This window comes from Chlorocebus sabaeus, chromosome 25 (genome assembly GCF_047675955.1).
Source record: "Chlorocebus sabaeus isolate Y175 chromosome 25, mChlSab1.0.hap1, whole genome shotgun sequence".
NCBI classification, from domain to species: Eukaryota; Metazoa; Chordata; class Mammalia; order Primates; family Cercopithecidae; genus Chlorocebus; species Chlorocebus sabaeus.
Window position 1 is genome coordinate 22,126,876 of NC_132928.1, and position 12,364 is coordinate 22,139,239.

The following is a 12,364-nucleotide window of genomic DNA, read 5'->3' on the forward strand; positions in this document are numbered from 1 at the left end:
ATTCTAATTTGATTGAGCAGAATAAAAAGTCTAGAGCTTATAATTTTCATGTCTACACAGAACACATGACATAGTCTAGCCCTTGCTCTAAGCCTTTCCTACTTCAACCATCCTGCCATTATAATCTCATCTATTATTGCTTTCTCAATCAGCTTCCTGCCTTGAATGTCTCCCTCCCTGCCACTCAGTTATTTAACAAACAGCTTAAGCACCCATCATATTTGGGGCTGTAACACCTATAACTTTATCTTCTTTCTCTCAATAAATATATATTTTGGTCTTCCTGTGGCAAACTATAAGCAACTTGAGGGCAGACACTTGTATTTATCTTGGTAAGCTCACATTTAGCATATGGCAACTTGCACATAGTAGGCACTCAGCTTTTTTTCTGAATAGCTGAGCCAGTGTTACTGCTATTCCTGGAAGCACTGGGTTATTACAGAATAGGCAGAGCAGGCCCTCATATTTAACAAATGAATGAATGGATAGGTGGATATGTGCCTACTCTTAGAACTTCTAGGAAAGTTCAAAGAATTTCCTAATATTAGAAACTATTAGGAAATTATTGATAGTACTGTTAGTTGTGATAACTGTGGTTAAGGAGGAAAAAAAAGTTTTATTTTGAGAAATACACATTAAAGTCTTTACAGTGAAATTCCATGAATGTAGGAAATTTAAAGTACTTCAACAACAAAACAGATGAAGCAAAATGACAAAATAAACATTGCCATAATAAATCTAGTTATATTCTACATAACTAGTACATCTTAGTCTAGTCTAATACCTATAATGTAATTGGCAAGATGACAAGAATATGGTAAAAACCTAGAAATTAATCAGATTGCCTTCAGGTAAATCAGGAACAAGTAATATAGGTACTCTAACAGGAAAGGATATGACATGCTTGAGAAAGTACAATATAATTTTAAAGTAACTGAAAATTATTCGCACTAGGACAACCAAGAGACAGCATTCTGAACTGCTTGTAGGAGGCAGGCAGGGAATTTCTTATTCAGAAATAAAGTAGTCATGTTTAAGAATAAATTTCAAATACTACATGAGACCAAAAAATGGGATCACTCATTTATTTCTATTTAGGGAAAATAAATTTTTCTTCACATATCTTCAGCTTTTCTTGTTTTACACGTAAAATCAGTATGTTCATTGTCATAAATAAATATAAATAAATATTACAAAAGAATAAGATTTACAAATTTGACTATGGACATCTCACTTCAGAAATAACATATAATCTTTTCTTATGTGAATACTGTAGTATCTCTGGATACTTTTAAAGACATTAAGTCAAAGAAGACATCTTTCACAGGCTTTTTCCAAACTGTATTTGTGCAACAAAGGAAGACTCAGTCTTTCATTCTATATTCCTCCCTTGTCACCATCAACACCCCTGGCTCACTAGCATGTTTTACCTTTAAAATATTTTGCCAACCTGAAGGAAAAATGAAAATGCCTTACAGTCAAACATTATAATGTGGTTCATCTCTCTTTAGCAATTTTGCTTAAAAGAGACTGAATTGGGTTTTCATTTGCTTTTGATATCCAAATGTTTTTCATTTTTTATTTCCTTCATAAGCAGAAATAACATTACAGATCTTGTGGGGAAAAAAATCACTTTTCTTCTCTTTTCCTCGTGTTCCCATTCTAAATATGAACAAATCTCTATGCTTTCTTACACTTTTAGGAAAGGAATCACTCTCAATTCTGCAAGTTGTTCTATTTTCAAGAGGTAGAGGTGTGCTGAGAATGTGATTCTGGGACTGCCTTTTTTCTCCTTTGTTGACATTCCTAACACACCCTAAAGACAATGAAAGCATCCTAAATGAAAAGCACAATTGCATTTATTGTATCCAATATGCAGATAAGTCTAAGAGACTAGAAACAGTCTGTATACTTGTGTGTATTTTCTTCTTAACTCTTCTTTGGCTAAGTCAGCCAGCCCATGGTTACTAGCATCCCAAGCAAACCTGTCAACGTGAAACACGTGTACCCTGAAAATTCAAAAAAAAAAAAAAAAAAAAAAAGTTAAAATCAAAATGATTTTATTTACTAGTGATAAACATTAATTTTTAGTTACTATGTGATAAATTGCCAAAAAGAATCAGTTAATTTGGGGTGCAAAACAAAAAAAATAATGGTAATAGAATATGGAAAAGATTCTACAGGTGGGGTTTATCAGCTACAGCAACAACTAAAATATGAAATGGAGTTTTTAGTTTCTCGAGATGAAGAGTGGCTAAGCTAGAATGAATTAGGGTACCCTCAGATTAAAAGTCAATGAATTCCTAAGTGTGGGAGATGTTAAAAAAAATAAAAATAAATAAAAACCCCTGAATACTATTACATGTGGAAGAGAAGATTAAGAGATGAAGACACTCAGTTTTACAGACACATTTACACAAAGTTATTTTTGTGTGAAAATTTTGTATGAAGATATGAGATGTCTTTTAAGATCTATAAACATGACCTATAAAAGGATATCTTAGCACATATTATAATTTTTCTTAAACATTGAAAACTCTAAAAGCCACCAAGCAAAAGGAGAAATACAAGGTAGGTCAACCATCTCATGATGCAAATTATCATAATGAAGGCATTCTCTTTAAGTCCTAATATATCATCCCTTTCCCCCCAAATATTTGTGGCATTATACATCTAATCATTACAATAAACTGACTTCAAAACATAGGATGAGATAATAAGCATACTGCTACCAAGTCCAGAACTGACAACGTGTCACAGTAATGATTCGATGAGCTAGTCATTCATTCAACAAAGGAAAAAACAACTCTAACGCCAGTATTGACTTAAGCCTCTATTATCCTTTAAAAGTCATGAAGAACGCCCTAGCCAAGGGTATTAATGGATATTTTACAAGATACAGAAATGTGATGTTATTAAACCAAATATACCTTTTATAATTTACCAGAAAGTCTTATTTCTGAGGGACCATCAGTCACACTTAAATGGTCAAACACAACATTGAGTACTTTGTTGCTCTCATGTGCATTGTAAGAGCTGAATAGTAGAGAAGAAAAAAACTATTGAATTGAATTATATAACTGTCATTTCCATCAAAAAACAAAGTCAGGCATCTGCTTACACTTCTATCCCTAAACTAAAATTTATCATATAGACCTAACTCTTCTAAAAGAAATAAATCAACCCTCTGATAGGCAAACATGAAGAATCATTAAATGAAACCACATTATCACTTGCACAGTAACTATATCCTGTCTTGATTAAGATCAAATATTTAATTAAATCAGTATGAAATCAGGAGGCTAGCCAAACATATGTAAAGCTAGCTCTTACGCTCAACAGCTTATGCTTCCAAAATAAGGCAAGTGGAATATTTTTTATGTGCACATAAAAAAGACAAATTTTTGTTAGGCATTTGCAAGAGTTTCCCTCTAATTCAGAAAATAAGCAATTAAATTCACTGCAAAACCCCAAAATACAATTCAAAACAAATACACTAGTCTCCTTATCTGTGGTTTCAGTTACCCACAGTCAACTGCAATCTGAAAATAGGTGAGTACAATACAAAAAGATATTCTGAGAGAGACAGAGAGAGAGAGACCCCATTCACATAACTTTTGCTACAATAAGTTGTTCTAATTGATTATTACTTAGTGTTAATCTCTTACTGTGCCTCATTTATAAATTAAACTTTATCTCACAGGTATGTACATATGGGAAAAAAACACAGCACATATAGAGTTAGGCACTATCTGTGGTTTCAGGCATTCACTGGGGGGTCCTGAAACACCCTGCCCCCAACCAAGGATAAGCAGAAGTTACTATATTCCTTCCTTCTAAGTTCCTTAATAGGACATACAAGTATCACAGCCAATCACCTTACCAAAGTATGTAAAGAAACTGATGAAAGCCAAGAGACAGCACCTGGTAAACTTACCACATCCTGCTGTCCTGCCCCACCCAGTCTCCACTCCCACCGATCCAGAGAGCCTCAAAGCAGTAGCTTTGGTAAACTGATAATACTCTATACATTGATACTTTATAACTTTATAAATTGATAACAGTATTTCAAAAGGAAGAGTTGGAACAAACACAAGAAAGTACATAAGATTGGTGGTTTAATTTTTTTTCAGAGTAGCTTTGCTGATGCTTCCATACCAACTCACTTTAGATGACTTAGAACTAACTGTGAGTTTTTGTTAGGTTCTAAATCACATTCCTAAAACATTTCTGATATATCTGGAGAAAAAGTTATGTCTTACTATATTTGCTATCATGACAGCTAGAATATTTTGTTGATATTAAACAAATGCCTGTAAAAATTATTAATCACTCCCCTGGACCTAATGGTCAAATATTTTTCCAAAAGCCTGACTCATTTAGTGAGTCCAAGAATATTTACATACTTTAACTTACAATAGGCTTAAGTAATATTGTTAATTTAAGTAGAAAAATTGTAGAGGGTAAAAAGGAGATAGGTCACATCATCCAAAGAATTAAAACAGACAATTTAATAACGGCATTAAATTATAGTTTTCTTATTAATGGGAAAAATGGACAGGCATTAGGGCAGCTTAGAAATAACTCAAGTTTGTATAAATTCCACAACTAGTTTTCTGAACAGTTAAAACTACAAAACAGAAGAGGGTCAATTTAAATCATCCTTTGCTACAGGACACATCAGAGTCAATGGTGACATTTATACTTAACATTATGTATATTCAATGCAGATTAGATATTTTAAATAATACTGATGTGTGTGTGTGTGTTGTTGTTGTTTTAATATCTGAGTGCTTACTATGTGCCAAGCAATGTTCTAAGCACTTGACAGGTGGCAACTCATTTGATCCTTACTATAATCACATGAGGTAGGTACTATATTTCCCCCATTTTACAAATAAGTAAACTGAGGCATAGAGAGGTTAAATTGCTCACAGTCAAATAATTCCCAGATGGCAGATCCAGGATTCAAACTGAGCCGTCAGGCCCCAGAGTCTGCTCTCTTAACCACTGCACTGTTTTGAGCTGGACTGGCATCTATTAATATAACTGAGAAAAAGCCCTAATCACAGGCAATTTCACAGTATGTTAGAGGTTGATTTTTCCTAGACTTCTTTGCTTCTGTGCAACACTTAGATATTACCATAAATTATACTGAGTGGAAAAAAAAATCAGTGGATCGATAGATCACAAAATGAGACTTCAAGTCACTTTTCTTTGAAATGTGCCTTTGAATATATTGAGGAAAAACAGACATGAAGTCTGTTAATCCAGGATAGTAATTACAGACAAAAATGAATACGGAGACATGCCAAAATTTAAATAAAGCTAAGAGAGTCATCTACTGATACAGTACCAAATTTTACTGGAAATAAACTAGGAATAAATTTTAAAAAATCATCAGAATTTCTGCTCACCCTGATTTTCCATATTCCAATGACTAGAATTAGGGTACCAGTTAATATAGTACCAGCAAGAAATCCTTGAAGGGGAAAAGATATGGTAACACAGTTAATAGAAACATGAGCAAGTAAAATTACATTATAGTTTCACAATGACAAACATACTGGTTATGAAGTGAGTTAAAAAACAGGAGATATTAATTTCATTTTGTATATGGCTTCCTTATGTCATAAGTTTTTGACAAATGCGTGTTTTATTTGTCCTGTTTTCTTTGAAAGAAAAAGGAAGAAATGTATTTAGAGTATCACAATGCTCAAATAAAATTTTTTGACAGGTTTGAGAGGCTTCTAAAGTGTTTCAACCCAATCATGCTCGATTTTAAATGTTTTGATCATTGAGCATTCAAATATGGTGACAGAATTATGTTATTTTAGAGCTAGAAAGTATCTTAGAGCTCACTTTCATTTTTTAGACGAGTAAACTGAGTCTCAGAAAGAAGGAACATTAACATATGTGGTTAACAGGAAGGACATTTACCTAGTTTATAGTAGATGTAACAGATATGTAGACATTTCTCCATCACAGGAAATATGCCTGTACTATTATCATCTGAGATTGGGGGGCAAACTATATTTACTTTGCCTACAGAATATGCTTTTTAGTGTTCAGCCTATTGTAGATTAAATTTCATTTCAAAAATTTATATTCAATTTTAAGATTCAAAGCACTATTTTGAGCTGAACAACAGCAAATAATTGGTCAAATAAGTTGGTCAATATCAAATCATTTTCATAGCTTACACAATCTTTCTTCTCAAATGTACCCATTTGCCCTTTTCTCTCACCATCCTTGTTCTCCCTTTCCTCACCAACACCCCCCTACTCCCACCACCATCAACCCTGTCCAGTGTCCTTGGACTCAACTCTATTGGTCTGTACTACAAAGGAAATGATAGATGACACGAGAATAGTAACTGAATCTAACGTGGCTAATGAGTGTGTTTGGCTCCAAATCAGCAAAATAGAGACACTGTACAATTGCACTGCCATATGGAAATTGTGATTTAAAAAACAGCTATTTCTACCACAGGTAAGTTTTTACAGTATTTCACTTTATAAGTTTATTTAACTGATCCCCTAGGATTGTATCATTAACTTAGAAAGACTATCCATGAAATAAATCACAGCTTCTAAAAAATTTTGGGTTTCCCCCTTCCTGTCACCAGTTCCCACTAATTCCATCATTTTCAATATCTTATTTTTTATTTGAATGCTAAATCAAGATAGAAGATTCAGAGTGATCTAGAACATCCAGATGACAGAAGGAAAAGGCTATTCCCAGAACAATGATCAACACATATACATAGTTCTAGAAGAAAGTGTAGAGGCTGATGGTTTAACAGAAAACCAGGGCAAAACACAGAAGTATGAAAAACAAAATCCTACGTATCTTCTCAGTAAATTAATAAGAGCATATGATCTCCCAAATTAGAAACAAATCTTTCAGGCTCAAAGGCAACTGTTTATGATCTCAAAATTCACTTGGTATCTATAGAAAACCAAAGGTGAATCAACATTAAGATTTATGCAACTTGGGATAAATGAAAGTACGAAATAATGAACGAAATAATAATTATGATTCCAATGTTCCTAAGATTAAACTGAAGAGCTCTTAGGTAGGAAAATAACATGATGTTAGAAAAAGGTTTTCTCCCCCACCAATAAGGTTCTCCATCATGTAGAACTGTATCTCTGTAGTGTTGAAAACATTGCAAAGCAGTTTGCCACCTATTATCTCATTTGATCACCTCTCCTTATTAACACAGTGCATGGCAAACAGTGGAACAGTAGAAAGTGTTTAACAAATATGTATTAAATTGCACTGAATATCTTGTTTCCAGATAAGAAAACAGACCAAGAAAGAATAAATCAAACAGTTTATTGCCGGAGAAAAACTTACTTCTAGCCCCAGATTCAGGCCCTAATTTTAACTGTTTGAAACATTTTCCATAAAATATTTGATATTCATCCAACAAAATTTACATTAGACAGATACTACATTAATATATAGGGCATCATCTTCACTGCCAAAGAACTCAAGTTAGAATTCCACCTACCTACCTACAAGAACTGCAGTTACCTAGAGGATGCACATCATCTTTTTTGAAGAAATGTGGGACACTTCAAAAGGCCTAACTTGCAGAGCTAACAAAGTGGAAATGCAATCTATGTGCTATGAAAAAGCAAAGTTGTGGAAAGGTTTTGTTCTTGCTTATATCATACGTAACGTAACAGAATACAGGGTCTATGGACAAGTGAAGTCACCCTGGGAAGAGATTTTCGTAGATGATTTGAAAAACAGTATGCTTGAGTAACCCTTAAATTTTCCATTTTGTAAATGCAGTTTAAATTCTGCTTCCTCAGAAAGACATCCACAGGACCCTTTAAATGTTTTGCCATCATCGCTGGATTTTCTGTACCTCTGTATTTCTTCAATTTTTTTAATAAGGGAAATTCACATACTTCCTTTTCCAGGTTAAACATATCACAGAAAGATTATATGATTATATCATCTGACTTAAACCTGAATAACAGACAGATAACTGATGTTACTTTATAATGGGACTTGAGTTTGTCATGTATAGGGGCATGTAATAAGACATAAAGACCCCTGTAACCACATCTTATTAATTTCAAATACCTACTTAAGTGTCAAGACTCTTGAAAGTACATTTAGATTTAGGCTAGTCTGTAATACATGCCATATTCAAGTTTAAAGGATAAATAAGTACACAATTGTTAGGGGATACAGAAAAAATATTTTCTATATTTCATTGAGTATTTCCTGACTTCTTATTTATTATTCTCTAAATTGATCTGTTAGTCTCCATGAAGGACTTATGAATGTCTCAGTATAGGACTTTGGCAACAGAGGGGAATAAAGCAATACTGTAGGGAATCAGGGCACCTTAACTGTCCAATTTGGGTTGTATAGTCTCTTGGTCTGTCACTAGGATGAGCATCTTTCCATCTTTTAAAGTACCTGGGAAGATCATCTGAGCCTAAGAAACAGAGGTTGCAGTGAGCTGAGATTGCACCACTGCACGCCAGCCTGGGTGACAGAGTGAGACCCTGTCCCCCCTCAAAACAAACAAACAAACAAACAAACAAACCTGGTAATAGAGAAACTAGTCATCTGCCTCTATTTACTGCCTACTAGCTCTGTGAAGGGCAAGTTACAAATCTTGCAAAACCACAGTTCTCTTAGCTGAAAATGGGGTATAAATGCTACACTATAAGATTGTTGTGAGAAGAATTATGAAATAATACATTTAAAAAATATCAGTACAGTACTTGCCACAGAGAAAACATGTAAATATTACCTGAATAAAAGACTGTTTTACTCTTTGGTATGGCCAGAGGGAGTGATAAAATTATCAGAAATCCAGCTTAGGAAAATAATAGTGATTGCATGCAGTGACTTCCTTAAGCCAGTATTTATTCAACTTTTAGGATTGTGCTTGGAGTTTTCATATCCACTAATCACATTAAGCTTCAAATACTTCACATAGGAATCACAATCTCTATCTCTTAAATGAGAAAATTGAGCCTCAGAGAGATTAAGTTAATCACTTGGGTTGAATAATTACTAAGTGAAAAAAATAGGATTCAAGTCAACATCCGACTGGTTTGACTCCAGAGGTTAAGTTATTTCTTCTATATGATTTTGTCTTTTAAAAAAATAAAAACAAAACCAACAGAAAGCAAGCATTCTCAATGGGGGTGATACCTGATGAAAGTCAAAAAAAAAAATTCCTTTTTTAAGTATAGAGTGCAGATATATATGTGATACATAAACTGATTTACAGTATATGTGTGTGGATGATGATCAAGAAAAAAATGTCTAAAAAGGTCTTTGGTGAGAAGAGAGCAAGAATTAACGCCCCTCCAACACACTAAAAAATTGGGAAACACTTATACAGAGCCAATGGAAGAATAGATTTAAAATTCACAACACACGCTTCATTTACAAGGCAAATTGGAAAGTTCTGTAACATTAGTCAGTCTTTCTTCCTTAGCAGAACAGGAAAAAAAAAATCAAATACTTCAAAATTCAAAGATCATCTGTATCATTTTACTTACACTGCAGTGTAATCAATGAAACAATTTTCTTGCAGTAGAGTTAATTTATCTTTAAAGAAGAGTAACTTCATTCACGGAATAAATTTAATGAATATAATTTTCAGGTTTATGTTCTACAAATATGAAATCACATACACACAAATGTTGCCATATGTCCAATTTAAGAAGGAAGGACTTCCTCTTTATTTTTTAACAGAAGCTGGAATTCCAACTAACACTAAGGAAAGTTTTCTAGAAAATCAAAGGGTATAATACTTAAAGAGTTTCAGGAAAAAAAAGAAAAGGATTTCAAACCTTCATTGAGTGCCATTAAGCAGGTGAGAAAAAACTCATGTGTTAAACTCATCACTTTTGGGATCATTAAATCATCAGACTTTCATTTGAAACACTTTTATTTCTATTTAAAACAAAGTGAATTCCAACAGTTGGACTCTTTCAAGATAAATCTTTTAGCTTAGAAGTTCATTCAAAATATAAAATAACCACAATAAATAATAATGGTAGTAATGATAATGTTTTTATTATTCTTTTCACAGATCCAACACTGGATCATCCAGATTCATAAATAAGTTCTTAAAAGACCGATAAAGAGATGGAAATAACCACACAATATGGTGGGAGACTTCAACACCCCACTGACAATGTTAGACACATAATCAAGGCAAAAAACTAACAAAGATATTCATGACCTAAACTTGACATTGACCAAATGGACTTAACAGGCATCTACAAAACATTGCACTCAACAACAGGATATACATTCTTCTCATCTGCATATAGCACATACTCTAAGATCGACCACATGCTCAGCCATAAAGCAATTTTAAACAAATTAAAAAAACCAAAATCATACTAACCATACTCTTAGGCCACAGCATGATAAAATATAAATCAACACCAAGAAGATCTCTTAAAACTATACAATTACATGGAAATTAAACAACCTACTCCTGAATGACTTTTGGTATTCTGAAAATTAAGGCAGAAATCAAGAAATTCTTTGAAACTATTGAAAACAAAGATACAACATCCCAGAGTCTCTGGGACACAGCCAGAACAATGTTAAGAGGAAAGTTTGTAGCGTTAAACACCTACATCAAAATGTTAGAAAAATCTCAAATTAAACAACAAGAGGAAACCAACCCAAAAGCTAGCAGAAGAAAAAAAAATAACCAAAATCAGAGCTGAACTGAATAAAACTGAGGTGCAAAAATGAATACAAGAGATCAACAAAACCAAAAGCTGGTTTTCTGAAACAATAAATAAGATTGATAGACAACTAGCTAGACTAATAAAGAGAAAATCCAAATAAACACAATCTCAAATGACAAAGGGGACATTACCGCCAATCCTACAGAAATACAAAACACCCTCAGAGACTATTTTGAACACCTCTATGCACACAAACTAGAAAATGTAAAAGAAATCGTAAATTCTTGGAAAAATACAACCTCCTAAGATTGAACCAGGAAGAAATTAAATACCTGAACAGACCAATAACAAGTTCTTAAACTGAATCAGTAATTTAAAAAACCTACCAACCAGAAAGAGCCCTGTACCAGATGGATTCACAGCCAAATTCCACCAGACATACAAACAAGAGCCAGTACCAATCATACTGAAACTATGCCAAAAATCAAGGAAGAGGGACTCCTCATTTTATAAGGCCAGCATCACTCTGATACTAAAATCTAGCAAAGAGACATGACAAAAAAAGAAAACTTCAGGCCAACATCTCTGATGAAAGTAAATGCAAAAATTCTCAACAAAATACTAGGAAAAAGAATCCAGCAGCACATCAAATACCTAACGTACCACAATCAAGTAGGCTTTATTCCTGGGATGCAAGGTTGGCTCAACACATGCAAATCAATAAATGTGATTCATCACATAAACAGAACTACAAACAAAAAAACCACGTGATCATCTCAATTGTTGCCAAAAACGCTTTTGACAAAATTCAACATCCCTTCATGTTAAGTCATCAACAAACTAGGCATCAAAGGAACATACCACAAAATAGTAAGAGCCATTTATGAAAAACCCATAGCCAACATCATACTGAATGAGCAAAAGCTGGAAGCATTCACCTTGAAAACCAGAACAAGACAAGGATGTCCATTATTATCATTCCTATTCAACATGGTACTGGAAATCCTAGCCATAGCAATCAGGCAAGGAAAAGAAAAGGCATCCATATAGGAAGATAGGAAGTAAACTATCTCTCTTCACAGATGATATGATTCTAAACCTAGAATACCCCAGAGTTTCTACCCAAAAGCTTTTAGAACTGTTAAACAACATCAGTAAAGCTTCGGGGTACAAAAATCAGAAGCATTTCTATATACCAATAATGTCAAGCTGACAGCCAAATCAAGAATGCAATCCTATTCACAACAACCACAAAAGGATAAAATACCTATGAATACAGCTAACCAGGGAGGTGAACGATCTCTGTAAGAAATAGAAAACAAAGAAGACAGAGACAACAAAAACAAACAGAAAAATATTCCATGCTCATGCATAGGAAGAAACAATATTTTTAAAAGGGCCATACTGCTGGGCAGGGCGGTTCATGCCTGTAATCCCAGAACTTTGCGAGGCTGAAGCCAGTGGATCACTTGAGGTCAGGAGTTTGAGATCAGCTTGGCCAACATGGTGAAACCTCATTTCTACTAAAAATACAAAAATTAGCTGGGTGTGGTGGTGTGCACCTGTAATCGTAGCTACTTGGGAGGCTGACGCAAGAGAATCACTTGAACCCAGAAGACGGAGGTTGCAGTGAGCCAAGATCACGCCACTGCACTCCAGCCTGAGTG

At 34.0% G+C, this 12,364-nt stretch overlaps 1 protein-coding gene across 5 annotated transcripts in view; it reads right to left on the reverse strand.

Moving 5' to 3' along the window:
- Positions 1-1,071: 1,071 nt before the first annotated feature.
- The window catches only part of CD55 (CD55 molecule (Cromer blood group)), a 146,327-nt gene continuing 135,034 nt past the window's right edge, over positions 1,072-12,364 (reverse strand). For 3 of the 5 annotated variants that reach the window (XM_007988631.3, XM_007988630.3, XM_007988629.3), the window contains one exon: positions 1,072-2,009. In XM_007988631.3, the coding sequence (XP_007986822.3) occupies positions 1,886-2,009 (124 nt within the window). In that variant the 3' untranslated portion in view covers positions 1,072-1,885. The remainder of the gene's footprint in view (positions 2,010-12,364) is intronic. The other 2 variants (XR_005236081.2, XR_005236080.2) reach the window with 1 other exon arrangement.